The sequence below is a fragment of the Struthio camelus genome, chromosome Z (assembly GCF_040807025.1).
Source record: "Struthio camelus isolate bStrCam1 chromosome Z, bStrCam1.hap1, whole genome shotgun sequence".
Classification (NCBI taxonomy): domain Eukaryota; kingdom Metazoa; phylum Chordata; class Aves; order Struthioniformes; family Struthionidae; genus Struthio; species Struthio camelus.
The window spans coordinates 62,633,875-62,657,865 of NC_090982.1; the positions used below are offsets into that span (position 1 = coordinate 62,633,875).

Below are 23,991 nucleotides of genomic sequence, written 5' to 3' on the forward strand. Positions count from 1 at the left end.
GAGGAGTGATAAGTAAGGCAGTGACATTTCAGACAGTTTCTCACAATTAAAGATGTGTGTAGCTGGGATGGCCTAATGAGAGCGGTAGTGCTTTTGAACATTTCCTCCTGTCTACCTTGGGTGGCTCGTGACTGAATTTGAACACGAGTTGGAAGAGACTCGGTTATCATCTGGAAGCTGTTTGTGTGGTCTCAGTTCTAATGGATATTACCTCTGTGACAAAATCTTCCTTAATAGTGGAAGTGTTCCTGAAGCTGTGATGCTCAAAGAATGAGCAAGGCAAGGTAACCTCTCATCACCGAGGCTAACTGCAGGCACATTTACATCCAGAACAAACACAGCGAATTTGAAAGCAGTAAATATCAAGCCTACAAAATTAATGCTCTCTTCATAGATATAATGATAATAAAGTCATACTACTACATCAGCTGTTTTTAACTCTGTAGTCTAATCTTTCTGCTTTCAAAATACTCGATCCTTCATATAGTAGAAGTGTGTTTGTCACTGTTAAGATTTGCACCATGCAGAGAACTATTTTGTATGTTTAAGATGGTACTCTGTTTTGCATACTTTGCAGGTTTTGCTGATCTTTGCAAAAGAAGACAACCAGAGTGATGGTTTCTGGTGGGCTTGTGACAGAGCTGGATACAGGTGCAATATTGCCCGGACACCAGAGTCAGCACTTGAATGTTTTCTTGATAAGCACCAGGAAATAATTGTTATAGATCACAGGAACTCCAGATATTTTGATGCAGAAGCTATCTGCAGGTAACCTAATGGACCTTCTACTTCTCTTGAATGTCATAATATATTGTACAAAGCCCCTAACTGTACAAAAAGAAGCTTTAAAGCCAAAAAAACTGTAGTAAACTGGAAGTTTGGAGATTGCAGCCAGGAGGTTTGCAAAGCTTTATCACTGAGAGGAAGGATAAAAACTGTTGTGGGGACTCATAAAGTGAGGGGGAAAAAAAAGATAGATTAAATTTATCATATACATACATCTGGAAGGAGAATACAAATTGAAAAATATACTTTTGGCAACGCTGGCATTTGACTTGTGGAATTATCTCTTTTGGTCTTACACTGCAATGGAAGTCCAAGTCAGCTGTTATGAAATCATTCCATGCAGTCTGTGTCTGTTACAGAAACTTCTATCTTGGGTTACTGCTGCAGCAAAACGTGAAGTTGCAGAGCCTCAAAAGAATGCTATTATTTGTCCTCTAGATCAGGCACCCTTCACTGAGAACACTTCTTTTTGCAAAAGTTTGCATCACTTTTTGATGCCCATGACTGTCTCAATAGCTCTAAGTTCGTAGGCACTTAGTATTAACGTTCTGTGCTAAGATACACTTCATAAGCTGAAGCATATATTTTGTACCATATAGTGTGCTGTGCTTTCCATGAGCACAATTTTGTCAAGTTTATGACAAGGAGTATTTTAAAACTCAAATATTTGTACTGGTGGAAGTACTTCTAAAAGACTGACAAATAAATATATTTAAGGACTCTTTATTCAGGAGAATGTGACATGTTTGAAAAAAAATTATCCTTTACCACTGAAGGATGAATAGAATATTCTTCTGTATATGATAATTGGTCATATTTTCTTTCAGTTCCTTGGTAAGATCTCTGTCTCTTTAACTGTGGTAAAGTTCTGCTTATTTTTCATTTCATAAATGATAGCCTATCATAGAGAAGTACTCATTCTTTTGCTGTAGCCTCTTTTCTTACGTGCATGCCCCAAAAGCACTTCCTACCCTTGAAAGAAAATTTTACAGTATCTAGAAGGGCAAGGATAATGGTGGGAGATGGTGATGGAGAGATTTTAGGGTAAATCAAGTAATGTGTATTGAAAATATGCTGTAGAGACTGACACTTCTCAAGCCATGTGTTTAGGGCAGCCTGCTCCAAATGAGCTGGGTGAAAAGAGCAAACCTTTACTAGGTTGGGAGAGTGTATTTGAAGAGTTACTGTTCATGTCCTTTGTGTTTGAATCTTATTGCTTCCATATCCTCTTTGTGGTGCAAAAATGGAGAGTGTGATAGCAAAATGGAAACTTGAGTATCTAAAAGGGGTAGGTAGGTTTTGGCAGTATGACATGCTATTTTCTCAATTCAGTGGAATCTTTCAGGCTTGGTTTTCTTTTATATTGTCTGTGAAGACATGATAAGTAACATTGAGAAAGTATGTGACACAGCTGAGGAATTTTTCTTCTCTAGGTCTATCCGTGCCACAAAGCCATCAGAACACACTGTAATACTTGCTGTGGTTCCACGCACGTAAGATTTCTCTTAGTGAAAGATTTTTATTTCTAGAAAAATGTAATGTCTTATAGTTGTCTAATAGCAAGCTTTGTCTAATAACAAGTTATCTATTAGCAAGCTTTACAGAGTAAGTTTAATATTAGTTATTTTTACCTGAAATAGTTAAGAGTTGTTGCATATGGCCTATTTAAATACTCGATAACTTTCCATTAACGGAGAATAAAACTATCCCTACCAGCTTTTTTTCAGAGGATCATATTATAATGCCTTATATACTAAGAAAACTTAGAAAACTGTGTGTTAGTTTCTAAGGGAAATACTAGATGTCGTGTTGTGGTTCTTAGGGAACTGGGTAATGGGATAAACTTAATTTCTGTTGATACTAAACTGACTAGAATGTTTCCTGAAATCCATTCAGGAATACATACCCTGTATAGTCGGGCAAAATTCTTACTGATTTAAATGAATATGTTGTTTATCAAATGCCTTAGAAAAAGGGAATTTTCCTGTCTTTGTTAAAACTCCTCCACACTGCTGAAAACATTCTCATTTTGTTAATTTCCTAACTCAATAAAATATTAGCAAATTGACTGGAAGGACAAGAACTATTTCTGACGAGATTAGCGTATAGAGATCAAGTTTGGTGCTAATTAAGGCTTTGCAATTTGTTTCGTCTTTTACTTAGTAACACCTTCTTCGATCCTTTCTCATAGGATGTCACAGAATGTCTTTTATCCCCCTCAGGCTTTGTTTTTCTGATGTTCTTGCATGTCTGTGAAGAGAGACAGGACTTCTCTTGAATACCTATGAGTTTTGCGATAGGAATAATCAACAGATTGTAATGATAGTTACATATACCTAGAAAGGAAGGCTGTAGCGTCTTGAAATATATTGACAAGCTCAACTTCTGGAATTGTGTGATTTGTATATGTATTTTGTGCAGTATTGTTCTCACTGCAATATGTTTAGCTAACTATGTCAAGTTGATACCAAATGTTATGTGATCATATATTTTCTTTTGTAGATCTTCTGACCAAGAAGAGGCTTCTGTTCTTCCCCTTCTTCATGCAGGCTTTGACAGGGTATGTATAAAACACATATTTAAGTATAATAACCATGATTGCTGTGGAAGTTACAAACACTTCCACTTCTTCCGCTTTTTCGAATGGAAAATGAATCCTTCATGTAAATCACACATTTGCTTCTATCAGAAGTGTTATTTTTTGGACGGGAAAACAGTGGCAGTTATTGAGTACTCTTTCTTGTTTTTAACAAAACATCTGAGAAACATATGGCATAAGAGGATCTATGGCCTTGCTAATCCTTCTAGAAGAAGCAGGAATGCTGTGAGATTAATTTCTTGCAGCCTGGGCAAGTGGTGGGTGGGTTTTGTTTATGAGTGCATTGAAAAAATAATGGTATGGGACCCTGATTAATATGTGCATGCTGTCTGATCATCCAGACCCCTCTGTGTTCCTCTGGTTGCTAGAATTCCCCTTCTAAAAGGAATACAAGCCTAGTCTAGCTCCTGCTGCAATTCTTGTTTTCAGTGAGATTTGACTTGTCTGTTATGTTGGCTTGAACTCTTCAGGACAGCATTAGAGACTGTTCTGTACAGGAGGCAGAGGGGAAGATCCAGCTGTTCATACTGTTTCTCAGTGCAGCCTTGTAGAAGAGAGCAGAATAGGCAGTAGTTCTCAGCTCTGAAACTCTAGGTTCAGCTGCTTGCCCTCTCCCAACTTCTGTGTGTGTGGCTTTGGGTAGGTATTGAAGATTAGGTTAATGTAATATAAAATAGTTGCAATATTCAAGCTAGACCTTTATAAGGAAGCTGATGCATCGAAACAGTAGAGGCACATTAGTAGACGCTGTCGTTAAGATAATTAACTACAGTTAAGAGAATTAAAGACTTAACTGTAGTTAGGAGAATTAGAGAAGCGAGGGAATTAGCCCAGGCAGAAGGCCATGCTAATGTGCGTATGTATTATGTGCATAATGTGCGTGAGTCCAATATCTGACCTAATTCATAGTTAGCTTGAATTTCATGGCAAAGCAGGAACATGCACTTCAGTCACCATTTGCAGATACTCTCCAAAAGGAGGTAATAGATCTTTCCCCTCTAAGAGGGGTGCTATTAAGGACAAAAGCATTAATGGTTTCTGAGGAGCTCACATGCTGTGATAACTGGAAAAGTAGGGGCTAAGAGAAAGGTCAGCCCAAAAATTCCAGTGTTTTTTTAGTGTAGTTTGCTCTCTCAACCCAAAAAGCTTTAATGTTTCTAACAGCCGTCTTTTCATTTCTTCTGAAGTCCAGTGTTCCATTAAAAAAAATGCAGGGCAATGTGTTCTGCCGGCTAGATGCACTGTTAGGTGCGGTCCTGAGTTTAGCCCCAGGAGGCACTGGGTGACTCTGAGACACATCTCAGAGTCATGCTTTCTTTTTAGGGAAGTGAAAGTAGTCTGATCTTTCTGCACCTGACCAGTTGGCTGTGGTAAGTGAACAGGGAAAGCTGTGTACAGCTTCTAGCCATTCCCACCAGCTGCCTCGGATTTATCAGGGAGTTTGCATAACATAGTAATTTCCCATTTGAATTATTTTCAAGCTTTTAAAACATGTCTGATGTCACAGAACCTGTTTTTGCAGTAGGGTGGGCGTAAGAATTATTCCTGCTTGGATGGGGATCTGTAGACCCTAAGTCCATTAACAAAATCACAAAACAAAAAAAATCCCCAAACCCACCTCCCCTAAAAAGCCACAGCAAAAACAAATAAAAAACATCCCCCCGCCCCCCAAACAGGCAGTCCCATGCAGGGACTAGGATTTTTGAAAAAATCATACCTGCTCAAATTATATATTTTCCGTAATTTTTTATTTTTACAGTCCCATTTTTCTGGTAGCTTTATTTTGCGCTACCGCTATTCATCGTCTCAGCCTTTGACATCTTTTTTCCTCCTTTTCCTCCTCCTCCTCCCTTGACAAAACACTGATTGCAGTTGCTCTGTCTGGTGGTGGCTGCCTTCTAAATGCATCTCCAACTTGAACAGTAAAGAGTCAGATCTTGTAACCAATTAGCATGTCACCTTTCTGTAATTAAAGGTTTAAAAAGGTTTCTGACAACTCCTTTAATCTTTTTTGGGAGATGCTTTTGCAAATATATTATATCAAATACAATTTTTTTTCTATAATGGATAGCTGGTTCTTCTGCTTAAAAATATTCTGTTACCTTCATTTGTATTTAAGCTAGAGAAATATCTTTCTACTTGTATATGTACATATATAATATATTGTAAGTAATCTTAAAGAAATCACTTCACATCTCTTCTAATGAAATTAATGATGAAAAGATCTTATGAACACTATCTAGAGAGAGATTTCAGGAATGTTTTCTGTTCATTCTATAAATTTGTTTGACATCTTATTTGTTCCTCAGCATTAAAAAAAAGATCTTTTTTTTTTCTTCCACCTTCTTAAGAAAATCCTATTTTTTTAACCTATCTTCTGAATTTTTCCCTCTATCATTAACAGGATTTGTGTTATTAAATTAATGGTCTTGTTAATGCACTGTCTTTATTATGCTGATATTTTTCCCCCTCAGCCTCCAAGGTCTAATAGTAATGGCCTACTTAAGATGGACTAATTTAAATAATAGTGATTTAACTTCCTGACTGATTTTTTAACTATGATTTAAATTAGCAATCAGGAGGCCTTAACGTTTGCAGTGGCTCAATTGCAGTCTTGTTTTGCATTTTGAATTTTAGTTCTTTTCATAAACAAATGTTGATTCTTGTTGACCAGTTACTATTAAAAACTTTCTGGTTTGCAAGTAAATAAATCTTTAATATTAAACCTAGTACTTCTTGCTAAGCAAGATGAATGATGCATTTGTACCAGCTGATTAATCTTGTGATTTGTGTCAAGTTCTGTATAGGACGGAAGTGGAATCCAATTAAAATGAACTAAAACATAATTTAAAAATACATGTTAGTTAAATAAAAATATACTGTATAAATAGTAAATGTTTTGCTTTTTTTTTTTTAAAAAAAAAGGACATATTATTGTCTGCCTTCTAATATATGAGAGTTAATAGATTTTCATCTTCTGGTGCCTCGTTTATATGCGCAGATTAGAAAAAAGAAAATAAACTTCCTGCTTTTTTCAGCTCCCAATTGATTTCCCAGCTTTTCAGTGAACTTGAACGGGTGAATGAACTGAACTGCTGTTGTAAACTTAAATAGAGATATTCTGTGCATGTACGTAAGGATCTACAGCAGTCAAAAGCAGATTTAGCACTTAAGCGAACTGTAATTCTTGATTCCTAGCTAGTGGGTTGTGCCAATATGGTGGTTAGATTTTTCTCCTTAAATTTTGGCAATAAACAGCACTACTTTAAAATGCATTTTAGAAAAAGAGCTTTAGTATGTTCTAGTAAATTTTGTCTATAGAATAGGTTGCCATCATTGCTTGAATTGTATTTTTTTAACAGATGTATATTGTCTTAAATTTAAAACAAGTATATTTTAATGTTTAAAATATTCATCCTAAAACTGAAAATCTAAATCTACAGTGCCATAGAAGAACAGTATGCTTGGAGACAGTTTATTATGCAAAAACACGTCATCGTTTGCACCTGACTTTCTGCCAAGCTGCTGCTGTGCCATTTGGTTCCTTATGCATTCACTTACGTAAAGTGAGAGTTACAGAAATATTTTAATATGTTAACACTAAGGAGTGAACTAGACCTGTGTTAACAGGGTTTTTTTTTTTTTTTTTAATTTACTTTTTACACATCAACTTGGGATGTGTAAAACTTGGCAACTTGGGATGAAGCCATTGGTACGCTTTTTTCATAAAGGAGGGAAATGCAGATTTTTCTAAAATTGGTCTTTGCTCTTCAGAGGTTCGCCTGCTGGCTTACAGTGCAGTGCTCAGCTGTACCGTGAAAACTAATGACATCACAGAGTATTTCCTGTGAAAAACAGAAAAACTATGCATGTATTTATAAAGGAATGGCTTGGTTCTTCATACCAAAGGTTTACTAATGAGCAGTCTGCTTTAACGGAAGTCAGCGAATCCACTGCTTCTTTGTGACTGACATCTAATTTCTGATTTCAGCAGGACCAAGCACAATTCAGCTTAGTGCCTTTGCCAAACAGAGGACGTGCTCTCCTTCTGGAGTACATAAAAGTTTTGTTAACTGTTGTCAGCATGCTCCTTACTTTAAATACCTTTCTGCACTTCTGAATTCAGCAGCTACAGCCCAGCGCAATTACTTGCAGAGCAAAGTTACTGCAGGTTGTGTGTTTCAGCTGCTGTAGTTGTTTGGAAAAAAGTGAAATATCAAATGTCTTTGGTTTCTTTTCTTTTTTTAGCATGAATATTTTACATCTTTAAGGTGTTCCATTTCCATTCTGAATTAAGGGATCGATGTCCAAAATAAAACATCAATGCAATATTGATTTTGTGTGAGACTGTTTTTTCCATACTATCTATACCTAACTGGGTTCCTAAAACCAGATAGGAAAATTCACAGTTGTTGTTTAGCATATTGTCATACTGGCGCTGTGTTTAACTAATATTGCTGTCTTAGCAACTAGGAAATCATTCCTGTGGAAAAGATGATTACTGAACCCAAAGGGTACAACTAAGTTAGAGTTTTGGATGCAGGAAAAGACATAATAGTTTAAAAACATTCCTATCTATTTTATGCACTCCTGATTTCTCTTCCAGCGATTCATGGAGAATAGTAGCGTAACTGCTTGTTACAATGAACTGATTCAAATAGAACATGGGGAAGTGCGATCTCAGTTCAAATTACGGTATGTAAAAGTATAAGAAGCTGCAAACGTAAATTGTTTGGTCTGCATGATCGTATTAGTTTACTTTCTGCTTTTCCCAGCTATGTTTATATGTGCTTTGCATCTATATGTTAACTAACTACTGTACCCTTATTTTCTTGTTCAATCATTTTGTAAGGGACAAAGTCAAGCATTTTATTGATTGGTATCCTGGGAAAGCTTAGTTGATGTGTCTAATACACTTGTGGTTTAGATGACAGTTTTCCTTAATGTAAAATATAGTACATGTTCTTTATTCTGATACTTGCTTGTGCTGCAAGTGTCTTGAGGTCCCATATTGAATTTAACAACATTCCAGCAGCTTTACTAACACCACAAATCTGAGTGAGATCCTTTAGCAAAAATATCACTGAATGGTGACTTCTGCTCATGTAGTCAAGAAAGGAGTAATTTTAAAAATGCTATCTTGTGCATAAGATTTATGGGCTAAAAATTTACATGACAATAAAACTTCATAAAGTCATTCTTGATCTCCTATGTCTGAGATTTCATATCAACAGCTTGTGATGAACACAGTCTTGAGCCAGATCTTCATACCCTGAGTTTTTAATTTTCTTACTTGGACAAGACTCATACCAGGATCATGGATTTTTATCTTAGTGAGAAATTAAAGACAGATATGACTTTCATTCCACTATCACTTTTTATTTTATATGACTAATTTTATATTTAATATAGTTGCTTATACATACATATAAAGGTATTTGCGGTTTGACTATATGAGGAAACAGCCTTGAATTTGTGTCATACAGAGCAGATTCAGGTCTCTAGGTCTCATCAGTGAATTCCAGTTCCCTCTGCAGCAAATTCTATAATGTGACCTAATTCTTAGTTTTTTTTATCACTTGAGTCAGAGAAGCAAGATAGGGGCCACTAAAGGATCCAGTGTTGCTGTTTAGGCAGTAGGCGTTTCTAAAACCTTGTTTTCAAAGGGGTTTCAAGATGACTTCATGTTCAAATGAATGTTTTTATACATGAAGAACGCAATTAAAATAAAATTTACAGACAAAAATAGGATTTGTGCTTACACAGTTATTTAACAGGTGTTTTCCAAGACTCACTAGGCAAATAAAGCAGTTGTGAAATCTTAGACGTTAATTAGGTGTTATGGTGGTCCTGGTTTGCATTACTGTTAGTAAGTGTGATGTGAAATATGTGACTGCTGAATTAAGTCTGTATGGTTCAAAAGCATTAGTTTATATTTAAGATTAAGCTGTCATAAACACAATGGCTGTAGTTTAGTAGAACAGAATTTGTAACAAGAGGAATACTGTAGTCTAAAGGGAAACTTGTTCAAGCTGTTGGACATATTTTTCAAGATTACTCTTCTCACAAGGTTAGCCAATGCTACTGTTATAGGACTTTGTTGCCCAACATTGTTCAAAGTCGGATTCCTGTCAGAAACTGCAAATGTGTGCAAATGACCTCCTTAATTTCTTAGCTAAGGGGAGTTAGTGCATTCTTTACTTTGCATTCTCTTTGTAGAAGCTTTTTGGCATTTCCACCTGTCTCCTCTTGTACATTTCGGTAAACAATCATTTAAATTACCTTTTTTTTTTTCTTTAAGGTATTAACAGATGTGTCAATGGTGTCTTCTTATATGTTTTGTTTTCATTTTTTTTTCATTTTCTAATAATTATTGCATCCTTCTCATTCAAAACTTTCTGCTTTAACACATAGATTAATTCATTTCAAGAATGGAATGCTAGTGTAGTATCTATTGCTGAGATAGAGAGGTTATTTCACCAAATACAAAATCACACTGTGAAACTGGCTTGGATTGCTAGAGCATCCTTTGTAAAATGACAATAGAAGCTCTTTGTTGTGCAAGCTGAAACAGTGCTGTTTCCTTCTGTATGTAACGCTTCTTCCCACACATCTTCATCAGTGTGGTTATATGTATATGTCTTTGTGTATGCCATTTATTTTTGAGTTACTTTCGTGATGAGTAGAACTAGCAATACTGGTATTTCTTTAATCCTGAGGCAGAACGCCTCTCTGCTAGTGAATCGCTAGTCATCAGTACTTAATTCAAACCCAAAAATGCAGTCTGTGAGCAAGATATTCCTTTTAGGAAATAATTATATACAAGAACACTTAAGCATGGTTCGTTTTATGCTCTCTACAATGAGAGACAGAAGGATATACGTGAAAGATAATTAGTTTGTATTTAGTCAAAATCAAAGAAGGAGTAATGGCACCTATCAAAACAGAAGTGTCTGGGATGTTTCTTTTAGTATGTACTATATAACTGTAGTTTGCTTTCTAATATTAGGAGCGTACATTAAAGTTAATCCCATCCTGGCTAGATTATAATTTAAGCAATTTAAACTCTATAGCAAACAGGTAAGGGTTTTGTTTTCCTGCATTAGCTCAAGGAGAGCCCTGGAAAAATGGGAAATGGAGAACGCTTTGGCCCTTATTTAAGACCAGGACATACAGAAATGAAGTCACTGAATAATTACTTGGAGGCAAGAAAAGTAAAATTTTTGTGACTAGACTTTGAGATGACTTAAATTGTTTTCTCTAATTTTGTTATATTGCAACTTCTTTGATATTGGATATCTGTTTACTCTGTTGAAAACTTTGTGTGTATCTACTGCAGTGATTTTTGTGTTCTCTGTCTTCAATGATCACAAAACTTCATTATTCTGATGTAGCAGCACAAAATGATTTGTTATTTTTACTGCTAATTACTAATTCCTGCTATCTAGAGCATGTTTGGAGAAAGAAACCTGCTATTAAGATGATGCAAGACCCATGAACCCATTTTACAATGTGATCTGCAGTAAAAATATGTGAACAACAGGAATGTCTGAAGCTGAGTTTCCTGAAAAAAATGATCATCATGGAGGTGGTTACATGGTTTAGTCAAAACAAGATACTAATTTGTGATTCATCTACCAATAAATACAATGTAATAATATATTTATAGTGAGCAAAGTATTTTAACAATAAAACTAATATGAACCATTTACTAATTTCAGGGCTTGTAACGCAGTGTTTACAGCATTAGACCATTGTCAGGAAGCTATAGAAATAACCAGTGAAGATCATATCATTCAGGTAGGGAAAAAAAGCCATTCATTCTATAAAACATGAAGAAAGGAATCCCAGAGAGATCTCTGCACAGCAGTTTTGGTTTTATTTCAGTATTTTAGTTTTGTTGCCCTTTAGAAAGCCCTGTGCAGTGAATTGGCTTATTTCTAGATGCTGCATGTTGACACTGGCTGAATTTTTAAGTCCTTTCCTTTAGTAATTTTCTTTAAATTATAATTTGTAGTAAATTAATGTAAATTAAAAGCAGCATGAAATCCCTAACAGAACTAGGTAGCCTGTACAGTAAGGAGCTTTGTTCTGCTTCTGTGCTCTTTGATAACAATGTATATATCTCCTTCTGTATTCAGAAGCGTTTCACCACTTGCGTAGTATTTTTATGTGAAAAAACTTGAATTGTAGGGATGTGTGGTTATGGCTTTAGGTGTATATCTTTTAACACTTGGATATTTTTATATGAGTAAATATCTTTTAAGTATGTTCTTTTCCACATAATCCTAAAGTACTTTTCTGTCTGACAGTATGTTAATCCAGCCTTTGAACGGATGATGGGCTATCATAAGGGAGAGCTTATTGGCAAGGAACTTACTGAACTACCAAAAAGCGATAAAAACCATGCAGATCTCTTAGACACTATCAACACATTTATTAAAAAAGGAAAGGTAGGTAAATAAAATAAAGCAGTGCAAAATTTGTATTTCTAATCTGCTTTATTTGTAATGCTCTAGGGTTAAAAACACAAGATGGTACTTTCCTGAGCTGCATATATATGACCAGAATTCTGCTCCTCTGATGTGTTAGGACCAGAATAGCCCATTCCTCAGACCAATGACTGCACATTTCTTTAGCTTTTGCTTTTAGGGTGTGACTGAACCTCTCAACCCATCTGTTGGTTTGAGATTAATATGCTGTGAAATTTTCTGTGCTTCTGTTTTGGTGAGAGCACAGGTCTCTTTTGTTAGTTGGAACATATTGTTTGTCCCTCAGTCAGTCTCTCAAGTAGTGTCATCATGCAAGCAAAAGGTTTAACAGTTCTGTCATAATTGCAGAAGCTTCACTGACTGCATGCCTAAAGCAACATATGACATAATCTGCTGTGATCAAAATGTATCAGCACCCAGTGTGGTTTCTTTTTTAACTGTGATTAGAATATCTGTGGTGCGCTGTGGACTCCTGTGGTGGTGGTAGCAGGCCTTCTGAACATGACAGCAAGGCTGTATGTTCCTGGCCGTATGTCTGCTAGTACATGGAGCAGTCTCTTACCGCGTCTCCCACAGGTTGCAGAAGTACCTCTAGCCCTTCCCTTCCCCCCTCTGCGTCATGAGCTGTGGGGAGTTCTTCAGTCTTTGAGTCACTTTTAACAACATCCTGAGTTTTTGAGAGCCATTGCCTGGAGTTTGCAGGTTCATCTTGGTTCGTTAGCAATACCTACAGGCCCCTCTTGCTTTGCTTCTCATTGCTATAGCCTGCCCACCTGCTAGCACTGCCTGCTTAGTGGCCCTCTGCCTCCTCTGCACTGGGAGGTAGTGGTCTAAGTCTTTGGCTGTAACAGCGATGAGAGAGCTCATCTTCCACCCAGTTCCCTACATCATCCTACTCTGCTGCTAAGTAGTTCCCCCCTTAAAATCTCTCTTCTTGGAGGCAGTAAGGGGAGGGAAGCCTTTTCCCTCTTGCTTCCTTTTCCAGTCCATATCTGAGTATAGTCTTGTATTTTTGCATCAGTGGACTGCTTAAGGCTGGTGCATATATGTCCCCCAGTTAGTCTTCAGTCCTCTTTATGCTTTCCGCTAGCAACGGGAATGGAAAGGAAATGAATGGTTGGACAGACAAACGGGCATTTTCATGGGAAACCAGGATAAAAGATGCCATAAAGAAATTGTTGCTTCCATTTGCTAGTCTGGAGGGCCTTGAATATCCAAGGTCCTGGGAGAACGGTCACGAGGTGTCAAGAGATTGATGGTTACCTGAGGTTCTGTCAGTCAGCGGCTTCTGAAACCTAGCACGCATATCACTAGAGGGATCAGTGACTTCAGAGCTGTTTGGTGCTCAGCAGAGCTCCATACGTGTGGTGCTGAGAGTTTGGATTTACCACTAGCAGAGAGATATTCTCTGGAACTGTTGCAGACACGACTGCTTATTGTGGTACCTAGCAACAATGTTTGTAACCCCTTGAAATGGATGATTCCTAAAGTTCCTTGTAAAAATTGTGAACTCTCTCAAAAGAGAAACATGAAAAAATTTATATTGTCATGAGGTATGTAAATGTCTGTTAAAGATGATACTCTGTATTAATAAACTTTACACTATTTTAAAAATTAAAACTATGAAATAATATGTAATTACTTATTACAGAAAGACTTTAATAATGAATGAATATTTGACTGCAAGCTAAGTATTCTTAAATGCTGTCTCTGTCATGTTTGTTTGCCTAGGAATGGCAAGGCGTTTATTATGCAAGAAGAAAATCAGGAGACAGTATCCAGCAGCACGTGAAGATAACACCCGTGATTGGTCAAGGAGGGTAACTAACTTGCCCAGAATATAGTTGCTTTCTCATTTTTAGATTCTTCTCTTTTCTTTTCCCACCTGCGAGTTTGGCATGAACCCCCATGTACTTAGTAGCAGGGTGACGATATAACTACTGGCTATAAGGAATATAGACAGAATAAGCAGTGTTCAGAAGGTCATGCTCTTTGCTGATGTTGTCTGTTTCAGTGTTGTCATATGCTGGCTAAAAGAACTGTGTATAAAGTCATAACAATGAATAGCGTCATACTACAGATATCTGCAAATTGAAGTTTAGGTTCATGTTACTGTGCCTTTATTTATGCAGTTATTCTCCATTATCAAAACTGTTACTAAGTCAGTTGGAAGTATCAGCAGTAAGGTGATTCTCTTGTTTGTGTGTGTGCTTGTATGCACTTGCGCCTTTACAGTGCATATGGCCAAATTCTGCTCCCAGATGTGCAGGTGAATTCCTGCAGGAGGAAAAGATTCAGGTATCCTGGGACAAAAACATACAACATTGAAGAAGTGCTTGTTGCTTAGTAGTACGATTTTGGTTTTGATATCTGATTTCATAAAGGCATCAAGAACTCTGCTTTAGGAAAACAGCAGGATATCATTTCACTTCTCTCATAACCATTTGATGTGGTAACAATTGATTATTTCTCTTGCTAGGAAAATAAGACATTTTGTGTCGCTCAAAAGGCTGCGTTGTACCAATGAAAACAACAAACAGGTACTGTATTTCTTTCATGCCATAAATTTCATCACTTTTAGTAAACTTTTTTGTTTTAGAAATTAGTATCACATCCTCTTGGGAAAATGATGAAATTCTTATTGTTTGAGCAAGCAGGAAAGCTTTTGTGCTTACTTCAAGCTTAGCTTTTTTCTGATGGCCTACTCTTCTTCTGTAGGACTGGTGAGTGGAGGCTTTTATTCTCTGGAGCATGGACATGACAGTTAAGTCTATGATATTGTGGTGCAGCATAGACCAGTTTGGAGGAAACTTCTGGCCTTTTTTCTAGAGCTACCCTTGTTGCAAGTCTGAACTGCCATACTTATGTCTAATAATGACCTATGCTCAGCTGTTACAATGTTTGCTGATACATGATTCTTGATTAAGCGTGGCGTTCATGGAGGATTTGAGACATCACACGCTCGACAGAATGTGTGTGTTGTGGAGGAGTGTAATCCAAGCCACCCTTAGCCATGGGAGGAGGTAAACCAGCAGTAGCTGTTGACCCTGTTGTCTGTGGTCCACGCACATCTTCACCCAAGCAATGGGTCCTGCAGAGAATCTAGTGGTGTGGGGAGCAGTTTGTTGTGATCTCCTCCTTGGCCTCTCTCTTTGTAAGTGTCTCTGCAGACACTCATTATATCTCGTGTTTTGCCTCAAGAGTACTCTACATGGCCTGTAGAGTCAGGAAGTTTGAACTTATCTGAGCAAAGAAGCAAAATCTTTAGCCTGTGGTCTGTAGGAGCGAGAGACAGAAAGGAAGGAGCATAGGAAGTCGTCGGCTGCATTTTAGACTGAGGATGTGCCTGGGAAGCACCGTACGTTTCCATGTGTCTTGTTTTACCTAGAATTTTAAATGTGCTTTCATCTATGATGTGGATAAGGACACTTGTGCTTAAAATGTATTTAGGTAGTCGCCTCTATCTTTAGGTGCCCCTTCTTCAGTATAACAATTCTATCCATATTAGTACATCATTGGAAAACTTCTACTATTGGAAGAAGTTAATAGATGGTGTTCTGTAAAATCTGAATCTGTTAGTGGAAACCACACCCCTTGCACAAACTGTTGTGGGGGCAGACAGTAACAAATCAAGGGAGACAGCTGCAAAACTTTTGAGAGAAACTGGAAGTTCTATCACCAGAAAAGAGACCTCAGCTTTGGACTATAAACATACCTCGGTGGTGAAGTATCATTTACAGTAGCAGGTTGCTAAATATGCTCAGCTTAGCACATGGGAGATTTTTGAAACAAAAGAAGTGCTAAAGTTGTAGGTATTTCTTTTTAGTTCATTAATAATCGTCTTTGATTTTGCTCTGTTTACAGCTGCTTTAATGTTGTTTTGACAGTGAGATACTATTTAATAATGATTCTTTTTTATAATACACACCCAGCTGAAAGACTGGTACAAGGAAATGTAGATGTGATACTCTTTATGCAAAATAGGCAGTGCAAAACAATTGCAAACTTGCAGCCATATGTAAAAAGCAATAGTAGGAATATAGATAAAAGTTTTTTTTGTTTCTGTTTTTCATCTTCCAGTTCATTGATCTGCCAAAGGAAGTAAGCTTAAGAATAACGTTTTACATAAGAATTTGAGTTTAAGACCAGATTCATATTCTTTATATTACTAGCCCCATCCATTCATGGTTTTTAATATGGGTCCATGAATGGTTATTGGTAAATAAAGCCCTGATGAAATGAGTTTGTAGGCAGGCCTGGAGAGCCTTACACACCTGGAGAGCTCAGGGAATATGACCTTTAAAGGGTTCTGAACCCTTAGAGATCTGTGTAGGGATCTACCACAAAGACTAAAGATCATAGCCTAACAAAAAGCATAATCTGTGGACGTTTAAGATCCTTATGGGAAAAATCAAGGTAAATCCAACACTACCAGATAATTATTCTCTTTTACTTTTTTGATGGAAGTCTCTTCTGCTTGTAGTAGGGTATCAGGTGCTCTGTCACTAAGAAAATTCTAACAGTGTCTTGGGTGCTTGTTTTGTTTTGCTTTTTAATTTTAGATGGGGTGATGTATAATAATACCTATACTGTATTCATAATACTTAAAGTTAGTTTTGTAGCAGTAATACCTTGAATTTAATCCTGTTGAACCTTTAGACGCTGCAGTTTTGCACCCTCTGGTGGCAAAGAGTGGTTCAACCACAGACGCAGCACAACTCTTAGGAGACTGCTCCAAGCTCAAACTAATTTTTGCATGAAGACCTCTGCAGCAGTTAGTGAGGCAGAATGAAAACCCAGAAAAAGCTTGATGAAAAGGAAATATTATATTAATAATGACTCCTGGGGTTTTAAATTTGATATTAAATTTAATTCAGTCATTTTTGTGGTACCCCTTATATTTGTAATTTTCAGTATACTACAGCATTTTCCAGTGTAGTGCACCATCCTTTTGGAAAAGCTGTCAGGGAAAGGAAGAAGTATGTCTGCAGTTGCGTAGACTTTCTGCATTCATGATATAGAGAGGAATATTTTTAGGGATTGAGAGATCAGACAGTTGATAGCACTCTGTCTTCAGTTAGAGACAGTTAATAAGACCATAGGTGTAGATTTTGCTGAGATGAAGCCGTTTTCTCTTTCCCCTGCTCCTAATGCCATGGAGGTGTGTTGTACTGGAGTAAAATGAGACTTTATCAAAGGATAAATAGAGCAAAGTTGCAAACATAGGCAAACCCATCACTGACACTTCTGTTTGGAGCTAGTAGCGTATCCCATCTATTCATTTAGAATCACAGAATCACAGAATGGCCAAGGTTGGAAGAGACCTCTGGAGACCATCTAGTCCAACCCCCCTGCTCAAGCAAGGTCGTCTAGAGCACACTGCACAGGATCACATCCAGGCAGGTTTTGAATATCTGCAGATAAGGAGGCTCCACAACCTGTCTGGGAAACCTGTTCCAGTGCTCTGTCACCCTCCCAGGAAAGAAGTTCTTCCTCACATTCAGATGGAACTGCCTGTGTTTCAGTTTGTGCCCGTTGCCTCTCGCCCTGTCACTGGGCACCACGGAGAAGAGTCTGACCCCATCGTCTTGACACCCTCCCTGTAGATATTTGTATATATGCATTTGTTAACTTGTGGTCTACCAGGACACCCAAGTCCTTCTCTGCAAAGCTGCTTTCCAGCAGGTCAAGCCCCAGCCTGCACTGGTACATGGTGTTACTCTTCCCTAAATGCAGGACCCTGATTTAGATTTAGGTTTAGACCTCCCAAAAGGTGTTCTCAGGCTCTGCTGGAAGGCAATCCCTTGCTTTCATCTGTCATTTTATTTCAGTGCATTCCTGAAAAAGGAACATTCCTCATCCTTTATAATACGGCAGCTGTGTGAGTCGATAACATGCCTGCAGGCACTGCAGATTGCTTAGGGTGCGAGGGGGCGCCGCTTGACTTTTCCTCAAGATGGAGCTTGAATAGGCTGAGTAGTGTGGGAGCTTCCTTTCAGGTGAGAGGATGCACACAGACGTTGAGAGGTCAGCATTTAAGCTACGGCTTCTGGTGGCCAAGAGGCTTCAGTTAGCCTGCTAGGAGCATCCATAACATATTGCGCCAAGCTTCTGCATCTTGCAGAGCTATTTTGTCCTATCCAGGTGGTGGTGTGGGTGCAGTTTGTGAAGCTTTCTGGCTACCATTCCCTTCCTCTCTTCTTCCTGTTGGAATGGCACCTTGTGAGGTAAATGCTGAGACTGGCCTAAATTCTTTCTTTTCCAATAGTGTAATAAATAGTCAATGCTTGGGTTTGTTGAGATTCATGCTTTATGTAGGATATCCACCTGGCTCTTGATCCCACACCACAGCGCTGTCAATTCACATATTTTTGCTGCAGCACTATGGCTTCCATGACCTTATCTGTCAGACATGGTGTTCACCAGCCAGCTGTATCTGCCAGGCAGGTGTGAGATTGTGGCTCTGGGCAGCAGCTGGGCAGCGCGTGACTCCTGAGGGAGCCTGGCTCCTCGAAGCCTGCTGTGAGAACGCTCCTCCTGGCTTTAGCCTAGTGCTGTGGCCCTCTGTTGCATGACCTCATGCATTGGTGGGGGCGCAATCTCTTCATATCGATGCACTGAACAAGCCTTTTTGCTGATAAAGTTGTGAGGGCTAAACACCCAAAAGAGTAACATGGGAGAAGGGGAGGCAATATGTTTCCAAAATACCTAACTCAGAAGGGTAGCTAACAGTGATGAGTTTGTCTTGCACACACTCTTCTCCAGGAATGTTTGATCAGCCTCCACAATCCACTTGTGGTCGTACTGGACGATTTGCTCTGAAAAATACCATCAGAAATTTGAGTGAGTTGGTTCTAGTATCAGTTTCTTTTTATGTAAAGCTGTGGATTCCAATAACTCCACTGGACAACTCTGCCATCATCATGACACTGTTGTGTAATGAACTGTATGCATGTCTGTGGTCTTTATTGCCAGGAGATTTGAAGATAAAATGGGACTTCAGTTCTAAAAATAAGTCAGGTCTTGCATTTAATCACATTTTTTAGATATTATGTTTTGTGATAAAACTCATAATTCCTTTCCGCTAGCCATATGGATATCTTTAGCAGGGAAGCAAAAGAGTGCACTACATTTTTTAACATGCAAATATTTCTTTTTTTGCAAAACAAAAGCTACAAACACCTCTTTTGTGACAAATGCAATGTATTTGATGCTTTTTTTCTCTCTATAGTTAAACTTACATCCAGCTTTTGTTGGGATTTTTTCTAATTACTCATCTCAAAACAGGTTTTAGGGAAAATTAAGCCCATAAGGCTTAATTAAAACCACACCTAAGTATTTGCAGCAGTAGAACTTTTCTCAGCACTAAAAAATTACTAGGTTTTTCTTCAAGCCAAAAATTATTCTTTATGGAAGGCTAAGAGAAAATCGATTGCTATAATTAGTTAGAGGGCAGTAATAGATGCCATGATTCAAATTTTGATCCAATTACCTTGTGTTTCTCTATGTCAATGTAATTCTAAATGTCTTGGACTCAACTTTCAGGCCCTGTATGTAGACATACAAGCATCATTATATTATTATACATTGTTTCACATGACATATTGTAGGGATGTTCTTTGTCAGTACTGACAGTATGCATAAGGCGTATCAGTACAATTAGAAATCACTGTATAGGAACCTTCATGGATTTCAGTGCCAGATTTATCCCGTACAAAAATGGAGCATGTTAGATTTATGCATGGAAAATAATACATCTGAGAATGTAGTAAGTATTCCTACAGTGAAGATTTATGAATGGGAATTGACTTTTCATGTGACTAGTCCCGGGTGCTGAAGCCTAGGTAATGATTAACGCTGCCTTTGTGAACTGGGACCTGGCAGGATCGAGTCCAGTGTTTGCACATTCATAAATTTATAGTGGAGGTGATGTTTCTCCTTTTAAGAACGTGTTAGTTCAAGTTTAACTGTGTAACTGCTCTCGTAACTCACCTTTTGTGGCTCTTTCAGGTCATGCCTACTGAAGGGGTCAGAGAAGTATTCAGAACTGGAATGCAGTTTGTTTTATTTTTTTAATGGGACACCTGGAGATTTTCTGTCAGTCATACAATAGAGAGGGAGAGAGATCTCCAACTGCTTTGAAAGAAGCTCTAGTTTGGGACCAGAGCAAGCAGTTCAGATGCCGTGTCAGTGTACCCTCTATGATGAGCTTCCTCAATCTTACTGTGTTTGAACCAGATGACTTCTTTGAGAGTTTGTGCAATCCCCCCTGTTTAGGTGATTAGAAGAGAGGTATTTTAAGCTTCTAAAACTAGTTTTCTGAGGGAGAGTAGCTCCTTACCCTCCCTTAAACAAAATGTGTATGGAATATGAGTGTAGAATTTTCTCTTCTTTTTTTTTTTTTCCTTCTTAATCATCACGTTAATAGTTTCCCACTCCTGAATTTTGGTTTTTGTCTTTCCATTCTCTTCTCTTTTGTTTTCATCGTTTTCTCCTCTTTCCCCCAGTAGTGAAAAGGAAGAAGGATGGGAAGGGTGGAAGAATGATGGAAAAGAGAACTTGCATAATTCCTTTCTTTCGTGAATAATCCTCATTAGGACTCTGCAGCGTGCAGTGTCATACACTGATATGAGCACTCAGATAAGTGCAGCCTTGCAGTACTCTCCCTTTAGCTCACAAGTAGCAACCATGGACTTCAGGCTTCCATGCAAGCTAGTGCTTTGCTCTAGGCAGGTGATGGATTTGGTCAAAGGAACTAACTGTCATAGATGAGGTGACTGTACTGAGGTGGCTTTATTAGCTATACCTAATTAGAGCACAAGGAACTGAGAGTTCCATTCAGTTTTCCTACTTGCACAGAAATACTTTTTGTAACCACGTGACAAAGGAAAAGGGGTGAAGTGATTAATAGATATTAAAACTATCACATATTGGACAGGATGCGCGTTTGTTTCTGAGCAGGTTGGAAACACGGAGAAGCATTTGACCTGTGTTATTGGAGACCAAGCAATATGCGACAACTTCAAGGGGCTGGATATGTCTTACCTAAATTTGATGAAATATTGAAATATCTATTCATGGAGCTACCCAAGGTGTTTCAGAAGCACCAAAAAAAAATGTTTTATTTGACTTTTTCATTCATGGAGATGATTAAAAATTACTTAGAAATAAAGAAAATCCCCTGGTTCTGAAGGATTACATCTATCTCTACCCTTCAGTTGCTGGGGAGTTTTTCTTTTTTATGAAAACTGTCCCGTTTATCACAGATCCTTGAGAGAATACTTGCAATTGGCTTAAATAGGCTAAGAAAATGGTTTTGGAATTACTGTACCAAGGGCAAGAATGAATAACATTTTAGAATCTCTTTTCTTTTTGCATTTTGTTCCTGGAATCTTTCAGGTTTATTTAAGAATTGTCCTTAAAACGTTATTTGAAAATGAATGTCATTTCTCCTGCAGACACAGGCATTAAACAGTAACTTGGTACAGAAAAGCACTATTATATTAGTGATTTCCTGCATTGCATGTCTATTTGCTTTTGTATTATTTCTCTACAGCTAATTACACCAACAGAAGAGTCTTTGCCTTTTTTTTTTTTAATAACGGAACAGAAAACATTGGATAAGGATGGTGTTGAATTTCGCTCTTTTAAAATCTTTTTGTATTCTTTTTCCTTATGTATGTTTTTTACTCTTGATGCGTCTTCAGCTCTACAAGAGCCACCGTGATGAGAAGTATACCGGCGACAATTCTCAGTCAGGTCAGAATATTATCATTTACCTTCACGTACTTGCGTGCTTGAAACTGTGGCCAGGTTCTTTGTTGGTATGAAATGTTGTCTCTTCGCTTTCGATTCAAGTTTGTGGTCAAAAAGATGGCCTATGCCTGATGCCAGCTGCTCTAATGATCCACCATGAACTGGATTTGTAAAATCATTAGTAATTCAGTCTACTGTGCAGAGCTCTTGCCCAGCGTTCAGAGTTAAGATGCGTTGCTCTTAGTTGTATTAAAACACCGTGTCTTTTCCCACAGCTGGTGTAACTTGGTATCCCTTACTACTGGAAATAAATGTGGAACTGCACTGATTCATGCTACCAGAAGATCTGTCCTAGTATTTCCAAGTTTAGGACATGTCAGCAGGACCTATTAGTCTGTGCTCAGTGTGGGGCTAAGATAGCTGTGTAGTATGCAGGCCACAGCTCCTCATGTCCAGTCAGTGCTGAGCACGACAGAGTTGTTGCTGTGTGTCTGCACCACCCTCTCTATCCAAGGCAGGTTTGTTTACTTGCAGACAGCATGTTCTAGCGCTCAGTCAAAAGCTTTCCGCAGAAGTTACTAAAGGTTTTGAGTGCAAGTGAATAATCACTTTTTCCAATGCTGTGTACTGTTTGGAATAGCACTTTTTCCTGAGGAAGGATGTGTAAAAGGCCAGTTTTAAGCTTGTAATAGTTTTCTATTGATCTAGGCTAGATGCAGCATCTAGTTTCTCATGCTCTGTTACCCTCTACTGCCTGAGGCCCTTCCCCCTCTGAAACACTGGGCATGTTGCTGCACATTGTCAGCCAGCTTTTGATCTTCACATGGAAGAACATAACTTATCAAAGACTGTGAGAAGTGACCGCTTGACATCCCCTACTTTTTAAATTAAGTAGCACAAGGATACATAGAAGCATTGGAGAACTTAGTGATGCAAAAGTGTAACGAGGGGTCAGGGGAGAGACAATATTTGCTATTTGCTATTCTCATTACCATAGTTGCCATTAGAACTGATCCTGCTGTGTTGAACTGTTTACTTGCTCCTGTGCTCCTGTAATAAATGTTATTCTTCTTTCCTGGTTGTGGAGTCTGCAGACAGGGGAAGGTGGGAACACCTGTGAATCAAGTTGCAGAACACTGGAATAGAATTGTTATTAGTTAGTTTACTGATGTCTTTCACAGATTATATATAGAGGCATTTAGATTCATTCATTGTTGTCATAGATTTCAGCAAGACCTGGAAGCCACGTTACTTGAAGTCTGATTGATGATTATGGTACACTGAAAACGGGCAACTTTATCTCATTAAAGTCACGTGGCTGTGGTATTGGCTCTGCTGCAAGAATTACTGCCTAGAGCCATCTAAAGGCATTTGCCAGTACATGATGAGGGTAGTACGATGATCCATGTGTATGCTGCTGTTTGTGATGTGTTTCACAACACATCTGGATGGGGAGACATTTCACTCACCAGGAGAAGGCTAAATTTTTACTTGAGTATTTAAGAAATCTGCAGCTAAAACTATAGCCTGGCATAGAGTAGCTTTTATGCACGTGTGTCTCTCTAGGTGGCACTAGCAAATCTTCCAACTCGCTAGTTGATGTTTAACACGAGGAGTATCTTGTCTGCTACCGCCCTGCAGCTGTGTTTTACTCTCCCTCAAGTGCCTTATCTTAAACTCTTGCATGTGTTAACACAGGAGAGGGGTTAAAAGAGGAGAGCTACCAAATAAATGAACAAAACAATAAAATAATTTAACATACATTAGCTGCACCTAGCTTTTGAGTGAATAAATCTACACAGTAGTTGCAACAAGCACCAAAAGCACAACAGAGGAAAATGCTTTCTGTTGCTCCAGTATGATGTAAAGCAAAACAAAAAGACCCAAATTTACTTGTAAAAAAAAGAAAGTAATTCTCAACACTCATTTATAAAATTGATATATTTTTAATTCTGGAGCACTGGATGAAATTTAATTTTCTGGAAGACATGCCACACAGAATTCTGTCTTATAACATTGATATGTAGCTCTGTCCTTATGTTGAGAATATAAGTTTTATGATATTTCTGACTCTTCACACAATACTTATCTCCTTTTGAACGCTTTCTGTGGTCTCTGATCTTTGAGTGACATTTCAGATAGTCTGGGAGTAGGCACTTGAAGAGACCCTTGCAAAGGGATGCATAGATATCTGGGATTGTTGTTTTTATAAACATAAAGGGAGCATGCAGACTATAAGGTTTTAGAGAAAACTGAAATTTATTTGTTTGTTGAGAACCTGTCCAGGCATGTGTATGAGTCAGTTCCATCTGGCGTTTGCATTTGTCTGGATGTGATGATTTCTCTTGTTTCACCAAA

General features: G+C 38.1%; 1 protein-coding gene across 1 annotated transcript in view; it reads left to right on the forward strand.

The window, feature by feature from the left end:
* Positions 1 to 23,991, forward strand: part of LOC138064494 (high affinity cAMP-specific and IBMX-insensitive 3',5'-cyclic phosphodiesterase 8B-like) — an 85,343-nt gene that overhangs the window by 44,966 nt on the left and 16,386 nt on the right. Inside the window, 9 exon segments of the mRNA XM_068927345.1 lie at positions 578 to 768; positions 2,220 to 2,279; positions 3,289 to 3,346; positions 7,992 to 8,080; positions 11,107 to 11,185; positions 11,698 to 11,838; positions 13,609 to 13,697; positions 14,357 to 14,417; positions 21,585 to 21,636. Coding sequence (XP_068783446.1) covers positions 578 to 768; positions 2,220 to 2,279; positions 3,289 to 3,346; positions 7,992 to 8,080; positions 11,107 to 11,185; positions 11,698 to 11,838; positions 13,609 to 13,697; positions 14,357 to 14,417; positions 21,585 to 21,636 — 820 coding nt within the window.